This window comes from Phyllostomus hastatus, unplaced genomic scaffold (assembly GCF_019186645.2).
Source record: "Phyllostomus hastatus isolate PE091 unplaced genomic scaffold, TTU_PhHast_1.1 phas_contig_159, whole genome shotgun sequence".
NCBI lineage: Eukaryota > Metazoa > Chordata > Mammalia > Chiroptera > Phyllostomidae > Phyllostomus > Phyllostomus hastatus.
In genome coordinates this window covers 4132201-4155090 of record NW_025333640.1, presented here as the reverse complement: position 1 = coordinate 4155090, position 22890 = coordinate 4132201, and the positions used below count along the sequence as shown (strand labels likewise).

The window sequence follows — 22890 nt, the reverse complement described above, 5'->3', positions numbered from 1 at the left end:
AGCAACACATAAACAGGGTGAACGCAGGGAGCCGGGCATGCACATGTCTAGGGATTGGATCGGCAAACGGCACACAGCAGACCGTGGCCGCCCTGCCCTTTCCGTGGTGGCTTCCCAGACATTCAGCCTCTCACAGAACGTGGCTGCCGGCCCCCACCAAGGGACTGGAGGAGTAACAGGCCCTGACCATCCGCACTGCCCAGGGCCCTTGGCCTGCAGGGGAACACTGCATGCCCAGAACAGGGAGGGGGGTGCAGGGCCCGGGAGACAGCCTGGGTGGCTTTCCTGCCCCCGCCACTGGGGCAAGTCCTCCTTCACAGAGTATGTGGAGCCACACCTGGCACCAAGAACACTACTGGACCCCATTACATCTAAAATCCATACAAACATTTATTCTGTCCCTGCCTGGGGGTGAGGGAAAGGGGGCTGGGGCACTGGGAGGGGCTGTGGGCCTTGACAGCTCCCTGCTCCCAGGGCAGGGCTCCAATGGGAGTGTCCACACACCGGGGCTCTGGGGACATCTGGAGGGCCAGGCCCTGGGGGCTGGAGGAGGGGCTGGCCTGGTTCCTAGAGGTCAAGGACTTGCGGGGACGGCTGGGGGAGGCCAGTTCTCACCCAACCGGGCCCAGGCCAGGCTGGATTCTTGGGTCCTGGTGGCTGTGGAGGCACCAGCTGACTGCTCCCGCCCCCCCAACCCCCATCCCCCCCAGGAGGGAAGGCAGCACCGGGGTCTTGCTCCTCCAGGTGTGTGTGGGGGTGGGGAACTATGCAAGTCATCAGGTTTAAATTAAAAATAACAATACAAAATAAAAAAAGATAACCCCTGTCCAAACAAACCTGTGACAAGCCCACCCAACCCACTGGATACTGGCAGGTGAGAGGGAAGGAGCAGGTGGTCAGCCTACAAAGGTCACTGCTGGGGACAAAAGCAGGGCCTGGCTGGTGTGCCAGGCAGGTGGTCCCAGCCTCCTTGGTCGGCAGCAGCAGTTTCCAAATGACAGCAGCCTGGGGCAGAGGCAGGGAGGGCACAAGGGGCCACATGGGCTGGGCCTCCATGTATGTCTTGAGCTGGGTCTTGAGTGCCATTTGGCTCCTCCCGTGCTCTCCATTCCCATGTCTTGGTGACATGGACAGGGTTAGCTCTCAAGATTTATTGCACTGTTTTGGAAGAAGCCTGGGGCTAGAGGATGGGCCAGGGCAGCGGGAGGCAGGAAGCAGGAGGGCAGGTGGGCAGGCGGCGGTCACCGCTTGGTCTTGGCGTCTTCTCGAATCTTCCAGATCACCAGGTGCATGCAGGCACTGGCGTCCTCACTGGAGCTGTGCCCATCCACTGTGGAGTGGGCAGAGGGTCAGGGCGAGCCAGCCCTGGGGCCCCACCCTGCCCCTGCCAAGCCCCAACCCTGGCCCCCGCTCGCCCCATCATTCACCGTTGTCCTGGATGATCTGTCTGAGGTAGTCAGCCATGAGATTCCGCAGGGAGCGTTTGTAGGGGAGGCCCAGGCGGTGTGGGAAGAGCACAGATGTGTCCACCACAGTGCTGTGGATGACCTGTGGGAACAGCCGGCCAGTCCGGGTAGGGTCCAGGACCCCGGGAGGCCCTCAAAGGCGGGCAGGGCTTGGAAGGATTCCAGAGCAGTGTGCCTGGTCACTGACCCACAGCCCCACTCGCCCTCTGAGGATGAAGTCTGGGAGGCCAGGATACCTTCAAGGCCAGCAGGTCGCTCTCTAGGCTGTGTCCAATAAGGATGGTATTGGCATTGAACATGCTCAGGAGGACGGCCTGGACATCCCGGAGTGAGATGTTTGTGTCGGCAAGGTCAGCCTCAGTCACCCCAGAAAACCTAGTGCAGGCAGGGCAGGGAACTTAGGGTAGCTGGGAGGACACCAGAGGTCCCCAAACCATGAGCTGCATCAGGGTCATGGGGACTGGACACCGGTGGACCATGGGGTTCCCACCCCGGAATCCCAGGTCCTTCAGGGTCAGGCCGCACCTTGTGTTGTAGTCAACAATCTCGTTGTCCGGCTTGACGAAGGTGTCGTAAACAACCTGCATGTCAGTGTCCACCACCGTGACGCGTGTCAACTCCAGGCCATATGTGGTGTAGGACTGCAGGCCAGAAGGATGCAGCTCAGACACACCCCACAGCCTGCCTCCCTCCCTGGGTGCCACTGACCACACCCCCCAGCCCAGTGCTCACGAGAAGGCTGCCCCGATTCCAGAGCTCCGCGGCAGAGGCCTAGGAGCCCAGGGGTCAGAGCAGGCACGCACCAGGCACTCTCCCCCAGAGCCTACACTGTGCACGTGAAGCCCACACAGCATCCGAGTGCAGAGGGGACATGAGTATGCATGGCTGTGCCCAGGGTGTATGGTGTGTGCTGGGGATGAGGTGAGAGTGTCTACTGGTGACTAGAAAAGCCCTTTCTGAGCAGAGGTTGGCAATGAGCCTCAGAGCTACAGACACGGCGTGACCCACAGGGAGGTGGGTCCATCTGCTGTTCATGGCTCTTGACCCGCTCCTGTTATCCTAAGTCCTGCACTGGCCCAAAGCTTCCGGAGGAGGAGCCGGGACAGCCCCATGGGGCAGGAAGACCCCTGCAGCTCACGAGGGCCATGAGTCCTCAGCAAGTGTCAGCCAGGTGACTCACCATTTCACAGTCAAGGGCATAGATTCCAGGGTGAGCATCTTCTGGAAGCTCTTTATCAAAGGTCTTCATGAACCCTTCCAGGTTTTCCTTGCGGCCATCCTGCACATGTTGCTGAGAGGGGGGAGGGGAAGGAAGGTGAGTGTGGGAGGCTCAGAGGGTGGGGAGGGGACCTCAGGAAAAGCCAACAGGCCAAGTTCACAGGACCAGACTAAACTCCCCTTTCCAAAGCAGATAAACCAAAGGACAGGAGAGGCCAGCAGGCTAACCTGCTCCTATCAGGACAGAGTAGGATATTCCCAGGATGAGGAGGCATCGACAAGGCCCAGGAGACCTACCTTGGCGACCTGGCAGCCAGTGGAGCCAATGGCAGCTGAGCAGCACATGTACTGAGTCTCCCAGCCACCTGCCGCTGCAAGGGAGACAGGGGTCAGTGGCAGTGTTCTCACATCTCTTGCAGGCAGTTGCTGACATCCACTTTGCCTGGGCCGGCAGGGGCTTCCCAGGATATGGGACCCCGGCCCTGGGTTGAAGGGTGGCCCCTGTGAGGCTGGGGATTCTAGCCCTATTCCTGGGGGACACCAGGACCTACAGGGGAGAGAGGACTTGGGACAGGGGGCTGACCCTGCACGGCCCCTCCCCCACACCATCAGCAAGGACACATGCAGGCACGGGTCTCCTTGGGGCCTGCCCAAGGAAACACAGCACCCCAGGGGACCTTCTGTGTGCCCCCAGGGGTGCCCCCAGGGCAGCCACCAGCGCTCCAGGAGACCAGTGCGTTCCCGTGGGTGAGAACCCGGCCACATGAGCCACTAAGCGAAACTAACAGCTGCAGGACAGGACAAACCCATTGTTCTCAAACACCCACGTATTTCTCACAAGCGCTTATGTACTGAAGAAGGGCAAGCGGGGGCGATGGGGTTGTGAGGAGGCCTTCCTTTATCTGTCTAAATGTTGTAACAGAAGATTTTCACATTACTTTTGTCAAAAAGTACCAACTAAGGTAAAGAAAATTAAAAAGGGGTTGCGGAGGATCAGAGAGGCGGGGGACAGGCCTGGGTCTCACCTCGGTTTCGGCGGAGCCGCCCCCAGTGGTAGTAACATTCTTCCTCGCGCACACACCGGCCAGAGGGGGACACGAGGTACTCGGTGCCACAGCGGCAGCAGACCCGGCAGGAGGCTGGGGGTGCAGACAGGAGGACAGGTGAGGAGTCAGGCAGGCCCCCGCGCCTGAGCCTCTCTGTGTCTGCACCTGCTGGTTCCTGCACCCGGACGGCCTCCCCCATGCACCCTAAAAGGAGCGCAGGGGCAAGAGGCAACTCACAGTCTTTGGGTGGCTTCTCCTCGGCAGTGAAGATGACAGCACCCCCTGGCCTCTTGGGGTGTGGGAAAGGGTAGCCGTTCTCCTTGAGCTGGTCCTCAGTGAGCAGGTACTCCTTGAGGCGGTCATAGAGGGCAGCCCCTGCAGATGACCAGGACAGGCCATCAGCCCCACGGTGAGGTTAAGGATGGCCAACCTGAGAGGCAGGCAGTGGTTGGAAGGGTGGGGCAGGGGTGGGGGACAGGCACTGTGCCCTGGGCCCTGGAGGAGTCAGGCTCACCTTTCAGATCCTCCACACGGGGACTGTTTGGCCGGCTGAGTGAGAAGCTGGTCTTGGCGGCCAACTTGCCCCCCAGCACCACCTCATGGGACACCACCCTCCGGCTACTGGTTTCTGGAAGCGGGAGGAGAAGGTGAAACAAGGCTGAGCATCCCCCATCCCTCCAAGTGCTCCCTCACTTCCTCAGTGCCCTGTTTCCAGGACAGCCTGGTCACCACCCAGAGTCAGGGGAGGCCCGACCTCATGTGACCCTCAGCCAGTTGCCCCCCCCCCACATTAACTCAGGACCAGCAGGCCTCGGGCTGCCTGGAAGCCCCTGTTCCCCCTCATCTCCCCATGGGTGGGATTTTCACCCTTGTAGGGAAAGAATTTAACATGAGATATAATGGCCATCTCAGCCAGGAGAAGTGGATGGAGGGGGCCCAGCCGCGAACAGAACAGGGAAGCACCTGCTGATGGCTTAATGCGCCCTCGAGAGGCACCACAAACGTCTCCCCAGGTTAATGCATAGAGCAGGCAGGGCGCGCTTTGAAGAGGCAGCCCCATTAGCAGGCTGGCGGCCCCTTGCTGGAGAGACCCCGCTCTCAGAGGAGGAGGTTCTCAGAGGAGGAGGGTGGTTAAAAGCAAGAAGAGGCAGTTCTGAGGGCATGAGGCCAATGCCAGCTTAGACAGAGCCTGACAGCCAGGGGCCTTTTGTCTGAGAATCTTACCACTCAGAGCGGCAGAAAGGCTGCCAGAAGGGTCCCAGCCACTCTCTGCAGGAGGTGTGGGGCTGAGTCCTCTAGATGCAACACCCAGGCTGCCCCCACCCTGCCCGACTTACTGCTGAGACCAGGCACAGTGCTGGGGACCAGGCCCCGCAGCTTCTTGAGGGTGTTCACAGCTACATTCAGGTAGATGTTCTTGCTGGGGCTGCGGTCGTAGGCCACCTTCTCCTCGTTTAGTGCCTAAGGATGAGATGCCACTCATTCCTGGACATCCCGATGGGTGGTCCTAGCCCCTCTGCCCAGGTCTTGGCCCTGCAGCTCCCGGACACTGGCCACCACTTCCCAGGGTCACCCACCTTCTCTATGGCTTCCTGGTTGGAGGAGCAGAACTTGAGACATTCCTCAATAAACAAGTTGAGATATCGTTGACGGATGACGGTGGGGACTTTGCCCCCAAACTCTTTTGGAATAACAGGCTTCTTTAAACTCTGGAGGGGACACAGAAACAGCGGAGGGTGGTATGCCCTGCCTGGTCTTCTGACACACTTCTTGGAATCCCATCTACACAGGGTGAAGCCTGCTGGAAACTGGGTCTTAGGGTCATCAGAGGCTGGCTGGTGCCAAGAGATGACTATCCCAGTGCTGACAAGAGGGGAGGGCTCATGGTACTCTGCCCTCTCTCTCTGCTCAATGTTTCTGTGAATCAAAACTAGGCTAAAAAGTGAAAGGCAATGAACCTAAGAGAAAACAAAGGAACAGGAAGAGGGAAAAGCAAGCCTGTGATGCTGGGCGCATCACGAGTGGGATGCCCTGTCTCCCACGGGAAGGGGCAATACCTGTAAAGATGGGCTGTGCGCCACGCGCTTGGGGGTGATGGTGCTGGTGGTCTTGGAAGCCATGCCTGACAGCGTGCGCGTCTTCAGGGGCTGGCTGCCCAGCTCAAGGCCATTGGGAGGTTGGCTGCTGCTGGCTGCAAGGGTCCTCTTGGCACCTGTGGAGGTCGGCGGGGGACAGGGGATGTGAGTGCAGGAAGACAGCACACCCATCACTGAGCTGCAGAGCACTAGGCAGCTGCGGTCGTTCAGCATCAGCAGGATGTGCATCTCAGAGCACAGGGCGGAGGGCGAGGGGTGGGAACACAGGCTATGGAAGGACATTAGGCTCTATCTGCTTTTGGGCAAGTCCATTGAGAGAAGGGACACAAAAATGGAGCTGCGAAAGCCAGCAGGGTGGTCCAGCGAGTGGCTGGGGGCATGGGAAGCCTCTGCCACATGTTCCAGCCCCTGACTCCGAAGCATTGACATCTGAGGGAGGAAAGGTCCTGGTTCCTGGACTGAGGACCAGAGGGTCTGGGATGCCCGGCCTGGTCATTGTGACCCAGCTGGCCTGCCCGCACTGCTTCTGTGTTCTCCACCCTCTTTGGTGAGGTCACAAACCAGTCTCCCACCCCCAGGAAGGAGGGTTAGAGTTAGGGCCGTTTCCAAGGGCTCCAGGTGGGGCAGTGGGGTCAGGGAAGGTGCATCTCCCAGTGTGTGTGCACAGGGGCCCTCTGACCATCTCTGAGCCTGGGCTCAGCCCTGATGGAGGGACAGGAGCAGATGAGGAGACTAAGGCATGGAGTGCTGGGCCCAGGTCCCTGGCTCCTGGGAATCCCATGCCAGGGTTGGCGGTGCAGGCCCCACAGGAAGGAAGGGAGGTCTATGCACTTTTCAGATTTCAGACTCGGGCAGAAGCAGTACAAGCGCGCAGCACTGGGGGGGTCTCCCGAAACTCCAGGAGAGCCGTCTAGGCTCAGGAGAGCCAGGAATGCCGGCTGTTGCAGCAGGGACTGTGGACGGCTGAATGCAAAAGGCGCAGATTTATGAAACTCTACATGTCTCAGGGTGCAATCTCCCTTCTTTGAGCTAAACCCACAACCATGCCTGTCATCATTCTAACCCTAGCACCCTGGGGAGAGAGGGATCAGGGTCTGGACACACTAAGGAAAATCAGGGGACGGCTGTGGACACCTGTGCCTGTGGGACCACCAGGTGGAACCTGACCACCCACTCAGCTGGCTACTCAAGGGGTTCTTTAAACTAGCAGCAAGGACGTCCCAGAGTGGGCAGACCTTTGGGCTGGGGAGGCCGAGCCTGCATCTGAAGAGGTTCCCAGGTGACTCCAGGGGTCTGGCCTGGCACGTTTCCTCAGCTCCAGCTACCACCAAGTAGAGACACTCCCACTGAGTGTGCAGCTCCACTTTCAGACAAGGCCCAGTTGGGAAAAGTGGCCCTGAGAGTCAGATGAGCAGCAAATACATGCCCCAGCCCTTTGCCAGATCAGCTGGTCCAGTTCAATTATGGCCTGGGACCCTGGGTTACAGCTCCAGGCTGGCCCCTCTTCCCAGCATCACCATCTGGAGCCCAGTGCCTACACAGAGACCAATCCCTGCCAGGCCACTGGCCTCCAATACTCTGGGAACCCGGGGGAGGCAGGGACACAAAGACTAGGCAGGGAAAGAACGGGAGGGCCACAAGGTGACCTCTAGGTCAGGGCCTTGGAGGGAGGCGGGAGGCCAGAGCTGAAGAGCCTTGGGTCTGGCAGACAGACACCCTCAGACTCTCCATAGCCAGCCCCCACTGCCAACACCAAGGCCAGGAGAGGCCCAGAGCACCATGCCAGTCCTGCCTTAGCCTCCTACTGACAGTCGGGGAGACACTGCCATTTTACAGACAAGCACACTAAGGCCAGGCCTTGCTCAAGGTTACCAATGCAGGTACACTGGGTGCCTCACCTCCCAAGACCTCCCCAGGACTCACCTGTAGCCAGGCAGGGGTTGGGGACGTGGGCAATCCTCCTCTTCTCTCCAGGAACTGCAATGTGAATGGAGGACGGCTTCTCGGGCGGCCGCTGAGCAGCCTGGAGCCAGCTGGCTGACTCCCTCTGTGCCAGCTGAGCTCGCCGGTAGCACACTTCCTGGGCAGTGGGAAGCCGGGTGGGGGGCAGTGGGCCTCTCCTCACGGGCTCTGGCTGAATGATGAGAAATTCCAGGACCCAGCTATATGGGGGGTGCAGCACACAGAGCAGGCCGCCAGGGGCCACAGGCTGATGGTAGAGCCACTGGTAGGGAGGCAGGGGCTCCAGGGTTGAGGCAGGGCAGGATGTACCCAGCTCCACCTGCAGAGCCTGCAGATACCCTGGTGGGAACCAGCTCAGCACTATGGCCCTCAAGCTCACATTGTCCCAGTCGTCCCAGGTGCCAGCATGGCCCTGCTCCCCTGGCCTCTGGCATCTAAGAGCCCGAGCTGTGCCTTCAGCCCTGATATAGGCATGGGGCGGGCAGAAATCCCTGGCCCTGATTCGACTGGCATGCTGACCCAACCCCATTTGATCTAATCTTCTCTGGACTGGCTTCCAGAGTCCCAGGCCTCCCTCAGAACTGAATCAACAGGAGGACGCTCCAAGTTCAGAGCGTGGGGCACATCCTCTGGCCACAGAGGAGGAATCCAAGGCTCAGAGACATCTGGCCACTTGCCCAAGATCACATAGTGCAGCTCAGAGCAAGGCAGAGGCCGGGCAGTGACCCTGGGGGAGGACTTACCTTCATCGCACTCTCCCTGCTCTGGAACCCCCCCCTCCCCCCCACAAGCATGGAACACAACTCAGACTGGATGGGGGCCCCAGGCACTTCTCTGCCAGGACACAGGGTGCGCCGGACCACATCTGACAAAGGAACCCATCAACCTTGTTCTGCAAACAGGAGATCCTTTCCCTCCCACCAGCCTCCACCCCAAAGCAAACCCTTACCTCCTTGCCTTGCTTGGAGAGATGAGAGATCCTCCTCTTTTGCCCAGGGAACAGAGTGGTCAGACCCAACTGCTCTTTGTTCTCCACCTTCTCTTCTTTGGGGGGCTGGAACACACGATCATCCCTTAGTAAGGCTCCCTCCTCTGGCCTCACCACCCACACCTATACAGCCTGGAAATCAAGGGTGGGAGTAGGGTGGGAAGGGCGGCTCCATATCACATGCAGGTCCTCACCTCCAGGCCCAGAGGCTCTCCCGGCCCCACTTTATAGGTAAGGAAACAGAATCAGTGCCCCCCAGCCAAGGACCCTGGGCACTGGCCCAGTCCTGAACCCACTCTCCACGCTGCACTGGGGAAGAGTGCTGCAGATGTGCCCAGCCCTTCATGGGCAAACTGCCTCCGGCTCCCCTCCCTCATCTACCCACCTGCCTATCTGCCTGCCCACCTTGCCCAGGGCAAGGCTCAGAAATGTGGGAACCAAGGGAATGAAATCAGATGGCAATGCCTGAAAGGGCTGTGAACGGAATGGTACTAACAAGGAGCCCAGGGTCAGACTCTGAGACCCCGCAGAGAATACAGTTTCCTGAGGTTTCTGTGCAGGGACTGTTGTGTCCTGCTGTTTAAAGCAAGCGCCCTCTGGTGGCTAACATGGGGACAAGGGACAAGGAGACAGACGGGGGCTGGTAAAGGTTTGGGAGAAAGGCCAGAGGAGGGAGGGGAAAGGAGAGGGGAAGGAGAGGGGAGGGAAGAGAGAAGAGGGGAGAGAAGGGGCCAGGGAAGAGGGAGACAAGAGGTAGAGGGGAGGAGAGAGAAAGTAGTGGAAGAAGGTAGAGGGAATGGAGAAGGACTGAAAGGAGGAGAGGGGTTGGGGAACAGGGAGAGGAACTCTGAAGAGGGGGTGGGGGTTGAGGATACCCAGTACCCCATTGCCTGACACTCTTGGAAGCTGCCGCAGGGGCCCCATCAGGTAGGCCAGAAGCCGGCCAATGGGCCATAAGCCAGCATTCTCTTTCTGGATAGGGTGCAGGAGGGAGGCAAGCAGCCACCAAGGATTGCTGAATTTTGAACGAGATAAGAGGCTATCTCCATCTTGGCACTGAGACTCCAGTCACAGGGAGACACTGGGGACGGAGAGCCCAGCAGCCTTCCTGATCCCAGCCCAGTCTCTCACCTGCCGGGCCAAGCGGCCCCTGTCCTCCGTCTTCACACAGGTAGATTCATTGAAAATGCGCAAGCACTCCTCCATGGGGTCAGAATCAAAGTCAACCTCCTTCTCCAGGGCAGAGTAGTCCACATCTGTGCCTGCCCCAGAGGAAGAAGAGGAGGAGGAGGAGGAAGAAGAGGAGGCGGCAGCGGCCTGACAAGGTGAGGGGTGCAGGGAGGCCTTGAGGCGCTTGTGCGGCCCCCGCGTGGCTGAGAGGCCCAGGCTAGAGTCCGAGTCGGAGTCTGAGCTGGAGCTGAGGCTGGGGAGGGCAGGGGGATACGGTCCAGGTGCCATGGGCCCAGGGTCCTCATCCTCACTCTCATCCCCGAAGAGGTCTGCATGGCTCAGGGTTCGCCTCTGCAGCTTGGGGGCAGTCTGGGAGGTGCCCTCATCCAGTGAGTGGGCCTTCCGCTCTACCAGCTTCCCAGGTGGAGACTTCCCACCCATCTTGTCCAGCAGCTGGGGGGCAGCTCCACGAGTGGGGCTGGGGCTTGGCTGTGGCCGCAGCGGGTCATTCACACCTTTTCCTGAGCTGGCCACTGAGGTTGCCAGAGATGACTTTTTCTTGGTCCCTTGGGGCCGCTCTGCCCTGCGCTGGACACTGCCGGCCTGTGAGCTTTTCTTGTTTGCATGTGGCTTCACAGCTGGCCTCCTGTGCTCTCCATCCTTACCCCTGTCTGTTTTCTGGATACCGTCCGTGGGCCCAGGGGCTGGCAGCACCCCACTTTTCTTCTTCTTGGGTCTTCCCTTCTTAGGGCCACTGCACTCTTTTGAGGTCGTGGCTGGAGGGGAACTGGACTTGGCTGGACATGCCCCATCGAGGCCTTTGGGAGGCTGCCTGAGGTCCCCCACATCATACTGCACCGCCATCTCCTTGGTCTCCCGAAGGCCACCCTCCTCAGGCTCCTGGCCCTCCCTGGAGCCTGGCTTGCTGGGGCCCTTGCTCTCAGCTCCTGCCTGGGCCCTCAGAGGGCTGGCAGTGGCAGGCCTGTCCCCCAGAGCTGTGGCAGCATCATCATCTGAGTCAGAGAACCTGGCATCACAGCCACTGAAAGGGTCACAGGGCTTCTTTAGTGCAGGTGTGTAGGGCTCACTGCTGCCACGGGAGCCCCGGGGCCGCTTGGGCGCCCGGTCATCCTTGGAGCTGGCCCTGCTGAGCAGCCGAGCAGAGAAATTGGACAGTGGGTCATACTCTAGGTCAGTGGATGGCTTAGAATCATCTACCACGTACTTGCTGCTAGAAACTGGGCGGCTATACCGCCGAGGCTGGCTCATGGCCTTGGGGATGTACTCCAGGGCACCACTGCCCCCTCTGCCATGGCCCTGAGCTGGGTCCAAAGAGGCCAGCAAGTACTTGCTGCCCAGCTCAGCAGAGGTGCCAAGGGGAGTGGGCTGGTAGCTGGCATTGGGGCTTAACAGGCCTCGGCCACCAGGGTTGTAATCAAAGGACAGTGGAAAGGTGTCCTCATCCAGGCTGGTGGTAGGGCCGTGGGGCGCCAGGGCAGGGACCTCGGGAGAGACGTGTTCACGGGCTGTCTCCAAGAGCTCCTGGTACCGCCGCTGTTCTATCTCCACCTCAGAGCGCACGGCCTCAATGGCCTGGTTGACCAGCTCCAGCTCCAGGATATCTGAGTGGGGCTCGTCCCCTCTGCCCAGGACACCATTCTCCCTCTGTGCCGGGGGCTTGGGCAGCTCAGGGTTGTACGGGTCATAACAAAGCCCTGGAACGGTAAGAGGGAGGAAACAGCGGTGAGCAGGCCTGTGAAGTAGCAGCTATGTGTGCCAGCAATTTGCCTCTACCCAGAGAACTGGCCTTCCAGAACCTAGCAGGAACAGACCCTCGCCCAGGCTTGGCCTGCACAGCAGGATTCCAAAGGGCCCCTCCATGCAGGGATCTGGAGAGGCTGATAAGTGGGGAAAGGGGTTTAGAATCCTGGCCCCAGGGACAGCCACGAGGTCAAGAGACTGGTGTGGCCCCTGGGACAACTGGAAGGGGTAGAGACGTGACAGATAAAACCATTAAGACCCAGAAGCCGGGATGAGATGGTGGCGGGACTCCCGATGGGCATGCCTACACCAAGGCCATGCCACACTGCATCCTGTTTTGGGGAGCTGGGAAGATGCCACAGGAGGCCTGATACCGAGGCAGATCAAAGGGCACAGAGATGCTCAGCAGGGTGGAGGGGGAGTGTGTTCAGAGCTCTGCAGTTCAGGTCTGAGGGTGGAAGGGGAGTAGACACAGCCCACCCAGCAGGGTCTGAGGTGTGCAGGCTCTGCTCCACACCTCCACCTGCAGGAAAGTCTGCCGAGCTGTGTCTGCACAACCAAGAAAATGGAAACCACTGAAGTGTCCACCACTAAGTAGCACTGTGGGCAAAGGACACTTTTTAACAGAAAACAAGAGACAGAAGGCAATCTGTGGGGTGATCCCATGGGTGTAAAAAAGGGAAAAGCACATACTAGAGGTCAGCACAGCCCCAGTGCCACCAGTGTTGGCACAAACCTCAAGGACTCACTTATGGACAGAGATGCAGACATCTTCAGTGACACGTGAGCAAATAAAGGATGACGTTTCAAGAAAGGAGTAATGTACATATTCAAATATATCGATCTACCATAAAAATTCCTGAGTTTAAAGTGTCCATCACTAGAACTTCTATCGGATGTAATTCTGCAACATCCCTAAAGAAAAGGCCAATGGGGTTCCTGCCCTGGGGTGGAGAACGACAGCTGACTCTCCCAGAGCCTCCAGGAGCCAGCCCTGCCCGCTCCTGGACTTAACCTGTGAGGCCGAGTGTCAAAATCTGGCCTCCAGGACTGTCAGAGAATCAATCTGTGCTGCTGGAAGGTCCCCAGGGCGTGGTGACTTGCCTTAGCAGCCCCAGGAAACTCATGCAACCTCATTTAGGGAGAAGCCCGCTTGGCTGGCTGCCCACAGGTGACAAGCTTTGCAGGGGACAGCAGCTGGGTCTGGGCTGCCTTCAGGAAAGGGAAGAGGGAGGGAGAGGTTCATTGCAGACGTGCAACAAGGCTTTTAACTTGGATCCTATTTTTGAAACCGTATTTGGAAAGGAGAAAAGAGCATGAATCTATGCCTCAGACCACAGAGGACACGCCAGGGCTGGGGGCAGGAGACAGGAGGGAGAACGACACAAGGCTGGGTGCCAACGCCAAAACTACCACCAGGGGCTTTCCTTTTGGGGAGTTCACAGTGGGAGCAGCTACTTCATGCCCCCCCCCCCACATTACAGCTGAGGATGTGGGGGTGTGAGGACCCTGGGTCAAGGCTCCCAGTCCCTGTGCCCCCAGTGAGGGACAAGGTGCAGGGACGATTCTGAAGGAAAGCTAAAGGCCCCAGCAGCGGGGTTGAGGTCACCCTCCCAGCCCACCCTGACCCAGGATGAGTCTCTATGCACAATGGCAGACCACCCCAGCTCAGCACTCACCTGCATGAACATTAGGAACCAATGTTCCCTCACTCCCCCAAGTCCTAGCTGCCAGCAGAATGGAGGAACCCAGGCCAAGGCCACCAGCCACAAGCTGGGGTCATTTACTGGGCATGCCCACAGAGGGATCTGTCAGATTGCGTTGATCTCTGCAGTGGGGGGGTGGGGGGGCAGACTCCGGTCCAGCCCAGTCCACCTCACTCCCTAACTCCCTTCTTCGGGTTAAGATGGCTCAGCCCCACCCTACCCTCCTTGTGGGGAATGGGAGCGAGGGCCCACCTAGTGGGAGGTTGGTGGGACCAATGGATGGGGGTCAGGAACCATGCCCACAAAGGGCCAAAGGCAAATCAGCATGAAGGCCTCAGCCCTTCTCCAAGGTTAGAAGGTCAGAGTGCAGAGCTTGAGGATTTTCAGCCACTTTAGATTTGAACCAAAATGGTTTTCCCTGTGTTTTAGAAGTGTGGTGGAGGAGGCACTGTGCCCTGGGAGGGAGGAGAGTGGGGGCCGTGCAAAATTCCTGAGGCCACCTGGCCTCACTGCCCTGGTGGCCCAGAGGCAGCTCTGGCTTTCTCAAGGAAAGCCTGTACTGGCATCCTTCCTAAGGGCCATTACACCTGCTCCACCACCTCCAGTTTTCAGGCAGCCCATGAACTAGCTTGTCAGGTGGGAAGGACGGTGCACTTGGGGGTCCAAGGCATTCACTCTGAAGGGACACAGCTCCTGTCTGGGCCCTAGTCCTTCATCGAACACCCAGGAGCTCTGCCAAGGTGGGCAGGGCATTTTCAGTCCCAGATGAGAGCTGTCTCCTGCCCCACCTGCTGCACCAAAGGGCAAAGGAAACTGCTTAAGGAAGGCCTATGCCAAGGTCCTGACCCTGCCCTCTCTGGGACCTGTTTCCCCACTGGTACCATAAGGCTATGTTATCAGCCTGAGGGACTCTAGACAGGTCTGGGAGCTTCCAGCACACAGCTGTCAGGAGTTTTGCTGTAGCTCTGAGGCCCAAAGCTCAGCCCCTGAGCCACCCCAAGGTTAGCTGAGGGTTGGGGGAAGGGACACAAATGCAGAAGATACATCTCGCCCCCTGTTCCACCAGCCTTGAAGGACCAGGTCCTTTAGGGGACCTGTCAGAACTGGAGAAGCTCCCAAGAAAATGTTTGCAAACTGTCGGTTACCCTGGGGGCAGTCGGAAGGCAACTTCACAGGTGACCCTTGAGGTCAGGAAGGACCAATGGCATCCTGGAAGGGGTCCTTCAATTATTGGGGATTAATTTGGATGGAAGGGAACAGTGCTCCTTTGAGGGTTCACACCAGAAAGCACACTTCTAATAAACAAGATCTGGGCTGTTTTTTGGCAAAGGAAGTAGTCTTGGGATGGCTGGTAGAGCCCCTCAAAGGCCTGGATGAGGGTGTTATACTCTGGGAAGTCACACTCCCAGACCTGGTTCTCGCCCCCTACTCCAGGGTGGGGGAGGGGTCTGCTGCTGCCCAGCTCCAGGGACGCCCATGAGGTGAAGGGCCTGCCTGGTGGTCATTTGAGGGATGTCCCATGGGAAGGCCCCTCACCAGATCAGGGAGGGGGAAAGATATGGAAAGGCCTCTTCCAGGCCCCACAGCTCACCTTTCCCTGGTCATTCGTGCTTGGCTCTGTGTACCCAGCACTGCACACCCACCAGGACCTGGCCTGGCTGAAGGACAGAGCGGCTTCCCTAGTGGCCTCGACCGTGCTCAGAGACTCTGGTCATCAGCTTCTGAGGCAGGTCTAGCACAGCAGAAACCAGGCCTCTTCCCCCAGCTGCTGGGGTCATGGAGCATTGGATGGGAAACCCACGCAGGCCAGGGCATGAGCTGGGAGAACACCACCAAACCCTAACAGGCTGACCCACAAACAAGACAGGTACAGGCATTCCCCATCCTGGCAGCCACCTCTAACCTCTCCAGACCTATACTCTGCAAAAAAACCCTTCCCCAGTCCTGGCTGTTGTGGCTCAGTTGGTTGGGTGTCGTCCTGCATACTGAAAGGTCACTGGTTTGATTCCGGGTCAGGGTACATGCCTGGGTTGTGGGTTCAATCCCCAGTTGGGGCGTGTACTGAGATGCAACCAATCGGTATGTCTCTCTCCTTCTCTTTCTCCCTCCTTTCCCCTCTCTCTAAAATAAAATTAAAAACAAACAAAAACAACTGTTCCCCATTCTGGCCTTCCCAACCTCTGCTCCTTCGTGACCCCCCTGCTCCACCACACCCTGTTCCAGAAACCACAGGCACACTTTTCTCACTGCTGCACATGGAGTCAATGACAAGACACTGAGTGTAAAGACCCCACTCGGAGATGACCCCAGTCTCTGCCTTTTAAAGGCCCGACCGTCCCCTGCCCCTTTTCTCCCGAGTCTGCCCAAGGAATGAGGATAAGTGCAGGACTGCACAGGGGTCCTCACACAGGGTAAGACCCCAGCAGGGACTCCTACAACGCAGGTGGCAGTCACAGCCTGCTGATCACTTGGGACACCAGGAAGAGACACAGTCCCTGCTGCATAGGAGATAAGCGGGGAGATTAAGACTAGTCAAGGACTAGACCCACTCTGGGTGGCAGTGGCCTTGAGGTGGAGCCAGGAGACCAAGGACATTCCTTAAGGCTGTAGTGGTGGAACAAGTGCGGGGGTTGAGGCTGAGGGCTCAGGGTCAGAGGGCTCCATACTTGGGACTTTTCTGGGAAGCAGGATCTGGCAGACAGCACCCTCAGTGGAAGGCAGAGTAACCCCCTGGGTCTGGCCACCACTCATTCCCCCCAGGCCCAGCCTCTCTGCTCTTGGGCCCCCCCACCACCCCTACTCCTGGACACTGGGATGCCCCACTGGACAGGCCAGGAGCCTGAAGCCTAGAAATGAAGGCATCTGGCCACTCACTTATTCTGAACCAAAAGAGTGCCCCACACTGCCCAGGGCAACCCAAACACTTGGGGAGTGAACATTCAGGCCACCAGAAATGTGTTCCCAGGTGTACAAGGGGGACATTTGAGACATGTCCCTGCTAAGGCCGGCTGCACCTAAAGAAGCAGCAGGGTCTGGAGTCTTCCTCCCCGCCTGGCAGGGTCCACATCTGTCTCTGGGACTGGTGATGATGCTGGAGGACCTGGGATACTGGTTTGAGGCTCAGATCCCAACAGCCTCCCCTAGTGCCCCCCAGAGCTTTCCCTCAGCTCTAGCCTCACCTTAAAAATAGTTTGAGGTCAGGGCCTCAGCGCAGGAGGCACCACACAGCCAGCTCCAGGGGAAGGAAAGAGGGTTACCAGCCAGACCTGGGGCTACCATCAAGCCCATTCTCTCTGTGCCCCCAGAGCCACCCTGGCATCAGTAATTACACGGGCTGTCATACCACCCTGCTCCCAAATCCTGATCCTGGGGCAGTCTGCCCTCGAAACACCTACTGCTTGAGGCTGAGCAGCTTGGATTGTAACCACAACAGGCTATGCTTCAAAATCTGCAGAAATATGCAGGACAGCATAAAAACTGAGGGGAAGAACCAGAAGGGAGGGCTGCAAGGGTAAGGATAGGCACCCTGGGATGGGGTGAAAGGCAGCCTTCTCTCCTTCGCACCTGTCCGTCCTCACAGTCCACGAGGGAACGATTTGCTTCAGTGGGGCCCAATTAAAAAGCTTCAAAATAGAGTGCCCCCACTCTTCCTGGCCCCAGTGTATCTCCAACTCACCAAACATGTGGGTTTTCTTTCTAGTGGGTGACTCTGGGGTCACCTATTCCACCACACAGTCTCCCAGGAGCACCCTGCACCCAGCACAGAGACCTAGCAACTCCAAACACCTTCAGATGTTCCAAGTGAAGTCAGGTGAAGGTGCACCTCAGCCAGGGGAGACGAAGGGGTGCATTCCTACAGGCAGTCCCAGGACGTGGGACCAAGGTGAGGGGGCAAGCCAGCTACATCCCCTAAGAAAGACTCCACACACAGGGGTTGCACGTGAGCACACTGGCTTTTATTATTTCACTCTGCAGGCAGGTGCTGGGGAGGGGATGATGCAGGGCTGGCTCCTGAAACAGTGCCCACACCCCTGCTCTGTGAGGGCCCTCTGGGCCACACTCCCAGAGGAGGGGATACTGGTCTCTCCATACAAGTGACTGTGATACGTGACTATCGGGTATGTGGGGATGGATCTGGCCTCTGGGACACTCAGGGACAAGCATCACCAGGATGTGCCTGGAGTAAATGTGCTCCAGTGCTCTCTGAACATTCCCTCCCAGGACCTTCCAGGCCCTGCCTCCTCTGTCTAGCAGTGCAACACACTGACCCCCCGGCTCCTCTCTGCACCCAAGCTGACCAGTACAAATGTCTGCAAAGGTCTGTGGGATGAATGAGTGAAAGATGAGCGAGTGAATGAAATACTGACCAAGAGCCATAGGCCTCTCAATGCCTGGAGCACATCCACTCCCAAGGACACAAGCCTTTGTGGTGATCAGAAGAGAGTCCCTTCAGGACAGACAGCTCCCAGCAGCCACAGAGCAAAGTTAACTGGCTGAGTCCCCCAATCTCCCATCTTTGGCACAGACTGGTTATACTGCAGGGGCTCTCCCAGGGCCTGTGCTAGAAAAGGACAAGTTACAAGTCAGTGTGACAACAGGGACTCCTGCCAGGACTGCTGGGGGTGGCAATGATGCTAGGGGACAGCCTCCCCTTCCCCCTCCTATGCCTTTCCAAACCACAGAGCATGAGAGCATCCCAGGCCTTTCAATGCACTGTCTCCCTAAGCAGAATCCTCCCAACCTGCTTCCAATACAAGGTAAAACTCCTACTCATCCTTCAAAGCCCAGATCATTAACCACATGCATGAGGACACTCCCCTGACTTCCCTACAACCCCACGTGCCAACTGCTCTCTCTCTGGACCCTGGCCCGTATCTGTGATTCTGGACAGGAATCCAGAGCCCTCCTGCCTGTTCCACAGATATGCAGTGAATTCACACAGAACTGGAAGAGCCCTTTTGGAGGGCCCCAGCGCCAGCTCCTGATTGTTCAGATGACATGAAGGCCTGGGTGTACCTGCATGTGCAGTTCCAGGCCAAGGCCATAGTTTATGAAATGGTCAACTCCCACCCCTCAGGGCATCCAGATTATGGGCCTCCCCCGCGCCCCCCCCCCCCCCCGCATCAGCTTCCCATCCTGTTCTCCTCCAGCCAACTAAAGCAGCAAGCAGGAGGGCAGTTCCCCCATGAATGCTTCTCGGCCTTCAAGCCTGCCTGCCACCCACTTATCTCTGCCAACCGGCATTCCACATAGCCACCTCCAGAAAACCCAGTGCCCAGAGGAAGCCACAGAACTGACTGCTCCCAAACTGCCAGCACATGTCCCTACTCCTTCAAACAGCACAGGCTGACCACTGCAGGGACTCATGAGGACCTGGCTGGCATGAAGGAGGATGGTGGCCAGGAGACACCTCTGTGAATCTCAGTCTGAATCTGCCAGGACTAGCCCAGACCAGCCCCTTCCTCTGCACTTTTCATTTCCTTCTGTGTTCCACTCTGTCCTGAATCAGACCACACCAGCCAGACTCCACCTATTGCACGTGTGCGGCTCAAAGAATGACAAACCCAACTCCTAGGCACCCACTACTCAGCTTACAAACTATGTGCTGGAAATTATTTTGTAGAGAGGATTCTGAGGGTGGGGGGGTGGGAGTGGAGGAGGACGAAAAAGCAGGAAGAAGGGTTTCTGCAGCTCAGCGGCATCAGACTGAGGAGCGGAGGCAGCACTGCTGTTTTGTTGAGACCTAGTTTGCCGAAGAGATAACTGAGGCAAATAACACTGACCAGTGGGAGGCCAGGTTGGCCCCCTCCTGGGCTGGCTCTTTACACAATAGAAGGGTAATGCAAAATGCCTTAACTTGGGGCTCCACTCCATCACAGGGGCTGAAAATGCAAAGGGTACCCCACCTCTTCCATTGGAGCCTCTGGGGAAAAAAAGAACCCCATCTAGGGTTTTGTTTGTTTGTTTTAAGAGATGGAGAAAAGGAGAAACAGTGATTTGTTATTGCACTTATTTATGCATTCATTGGTTGATTTTTGTATGTGCCCTGACTAGAGATCAAACCCGCAACCTTGGCATATTGGGACAATGCTCCAACCAACTGAGGGACCCAGCTAGGGTCCCCACCCAGGGTTTTTGGACTGCTGTGCCTCTAGCCTCTGGGCCTGAGGAGCTAAAGGAGGCAGTGTTTGCGGAGTCTGTCATCCCCATAGGCCTTGGGGAACTCACCCATCCCATCCCCAAATACACAACAGGCCACTGCTGGGACACTGATCACATTGGTACCACTGATATTTAGGCCTGGTAAATCTGTGGGTGTAGGAAAAGGAGCCATCCTGGGCACTGTAGGGTGTTGGGCAGTATCCCTGGCCTCTACCCACTCAATGCCAGCAGCACTGCCATTGGTGACAACCACAGATGTGCCCAGACATTGCCCAGTGTCTCCTGGGGAGGCAGCAGGCTCATTCAGGTGAAAAATTGCAGCACAAGTAAAATGCACACTCTGCAGGACACATCCATGTCTCTCTTACTGCAACCACCTTCCCTAGCCCCTCCATGCATCCCACCCACTCACCACCCACTTCCCGCCAGCCTGAGCCCAGGCCATGGGCCACCTGTCAAGGCCTGGACCAAGAGACTCACTGCTCTACTCATCGACGTTAAGCAAAGGATCCTAAAATACCCAAGCCTGGATCTGGGTGAGGGGCAGGTTTTTAGTTTCCAGGCACCTGGAGGGGCCGCCCTGTGTGGGAACCACAGACCAGGGATGGCCTCTTGCCTCACTAGGGACTGCGGGACCTCAGAAAACAGAATCCTACTTAGTCAATGTGGCAGGATCACAACTTTCGTGAAAAAACAAAGCCTGTCGTTTTTAAGACTGGAAGGAAGGACAGTAAGCTGGCAGATCAAGGACTCATATAAAACATGTTTCTTTTGGCTTTTTGGTCCTCTCTAACGTTTTTTAAATAAACATTACTCTGAGTCCTGAAAAAAACATTTGAATGGAGGGGCTTGTGTGGGGCTGAACCACAAACAGAAACCCAGGTTCTTTGTACTAGTAATACACCTAATTCTAGAAGTGAACTCTGCACTGGTGACATTTACAGAGGACTGTTTTGTAAACCCAGAACACCTTTTCTCCCATCTTTACAAAACAATCAAAACAATAGAACCACCCAACCACAGCAGTAGTGAAGGCTCCCTCCTGGGAGGCCTTAAGCTTCAATCCCAGAAGCCTGGTGGCCCTGGCTCCATAGGGGCTCCCTGGGGGCCTGGAGCCACACCTGGATGCACAGCTTCCAGGGAGGAACACAGAGGTGATGCTTGAAAAAGTAAAGCGACCTCAGCAAGGAAAGAAACAACCTACGGCCAAAAGATACGTCTCAGCTCAAATCTCAAACCTCCTACAAGAATCCCTGCCAGATCCCTCGCAGCTGTCACCAAACTGCCGTGACATTGACAATCACCATCATGATATATAGAGAAGCAAATCCATTAACGTTCTCTGCTCAACCCAAAGCAAGGCGTTCCTTGGGAGCCTATTCCCCTCCCGTTCCTGTCAAGTGAGACTGACACTCGGCGTGAAATTCAGTAGGCGCTGCTAAGTAAGGTGCAGCCAGAAAAGTAGAGCGAAAAGAAACACGGGCTACCGTGGGTAGTCCGGGTCCCGGCTGGAGGAATGTTGCCCGCTACAGTGTGGGGAGGGGCTGGGCCGAGAACGAGAGTCGGGGAAGCGCCGGCGGTGGAGTCCAGGCCTGGGCCGGGGAGCCTAGCCCGGGGCGGGCGAGCGGGCGGGCATTACCTGCTGCGGGGGACGCCGCTCCGCCGCCGCCGGGCGCGCCCGGGCCCCGGGCCCCGCGGTGCCGGAAGTGGCAGTAGGGCCGCCGGCAAGGACCCCCGGGCGCCCCAGACCAATAGGGGCAATCGATGGCCCGGAAGAAGCCTGTGGAGCGTAGCATGGTCCGTCCCGCGGCGAGGCCCCGGCCGGGAGCCGCCCAGGCTCCCGGTCCCTCACGGGCACCGCGGTCGCCGCCGCCCGCGCTTCTCAGACCCCGACGCCGCCATCTTGCTCCGAGGCCCCAAGAGGCCCCCGGGACGCCGCCGCAAGGCCCCGGGGAGCGGCTGTCCACAGCGCGCCCGACTAGAAACACCTGATCTCGCCAGATCGAGGCGAGTCGCAAGTCCATGGGCCTGGACAGGCAGCCGAGAGAGATGGAGTGGAGTGTGCAGACTGTCCTGCCTGAGGCCTTCGGGAGACTCGCCGGCGCCACCGCCCATCCTTCCGCAGCGGCAGTGGCGCCATCTTAAGCCCAAGGCCCCTGCAGCGTCTAAGCTGTCCACGGCGCGCCTGACCCAAAAAAAAAAAAAAAAAAAAGCCCTTCAGGGTCCAGCTATAGCTCATTTGCGTTTAATTTGCCTTTATTAGCATGTTCCCCCTAGAGCGCCCTCTGCTGGACAAAATGAGCCCTCTACCTGAACCCGGCAACACCAATGCCTGAGTTAACTCCACCCAAGCTAAAACTTAACCTCCACCCTGATATACAGTTGGCTCTCAGTCAGTGCTTAATTTCTCCCACCTGGACTCGTGTCAGCAGTCAGATCCCCAGATACACAGGAGGAGTCCTGTTCTCATTTACTCATTTGTCCACCAAACACTGAGCACCTGCTGTCAGCTGGCCTAGATGCTATGCTGAGCCATATTTTGTTTATCCATTCATCAGATGACAGATATTTGGGTTGTTTCCACCTTTTGTCTATTGTGAATTGTGCTGCTATGAACACATATGTAAGTATATTTAACTGAGTGCCATTTTGTTTCAGTACTAGTTTTTAAAATGTTGTAAATTTGTTGCCCATGTTCAGAACTTAGGGAGAACTAATGAGGTGCAATGAGGTCATTCCTTAGCTCACACTAGTAAGTGCTTCATTCATGCTCACTGGCCTTGGCCATTCCTTCCACAAATATTTATCGAGTATCTATTCCCTGCTAGAAACTTCAGTAAACAAAGCAATACCACCACCTTGATGGAGGTGACGTTCCAGATGGAGAGACAGACAGACAATAGGAAATTTAGGAAATAAGTAAATGAGATAGCATAATAAAACAAAGTTCTGGGGTGGGGGGAGTAGAATAAAGTAGGACTGGGAAAAGGAGTTATCCACACAGTCCAATGGGGAACGTGGGATTTGAGTTCTGAAAAGAGGAGCCAAGCAGACATCTAGGGAACGAGCATTCCAGGTGGAAGGCGCAGCCCATGCCAAGGCCCTGGGGCAGATCTGTTCCTGGTGTGTTGGAGGAACAGTGTGGAGGCCTGTGTGGCTAAAGCACAGTGAACAAGGGGAAAAGAGGGAGGGGATGGCAGGGAGGAAATTGCAGGGGGAGGCGGGCAGTGAGGTCCTGCAAGGCCTTGTGGGCCCCAAGAACTTAGACTTTTATCCAGGAGGAGGTGAGAACCCTGGAGAGCTGTGGGCAGAGGG

The 22890-nt window shown here is 57.5% G+C and overlaps 1 protein-coding gene across 1 annotated transcript; it reads right to left on the bottom strand.

Moving 5' to 3' along the window:
• Positions 1 to 368: 368 nt before the first annotated feature.
• On the bottom strand, positions 369 to 21712 carry REXO1 (RNA exonuclease 1 homolog). Its single transcript, XM_045831408.1, has 16 exons — positions 21215 to 21712; positions 9908 to 11661; positions 8738 to 8842; positions 7750 to 7960; positions 5788 to 5942; positions 5308 to 5439; positions 5068 to 5191; positions 4245 to 4358; positions 3968 to 4105; positions 3710 to 3823; positions 2982 to 3055; positions 2647 to 2757; positions 1992 to 2107; positions 1703 to 1841; positions 1428 to 1548; positions 369 to 1330 (listed from the first exon to the last, which is right to left on the bottom strand). Exons 1-16 carry the CDS (start codon positions 21597 to 21599, stop codon positions 1242 to 1244), a joined length of 3882 nt encoding a protein of 1293 aa, XP_045687364.1. The 5' UTR covers positions 21600 to 21712; the 3' UTR covers positions 369 to 1241.
• Positions 21713 to 22890: the final 1178 nt, after the last annotated feature.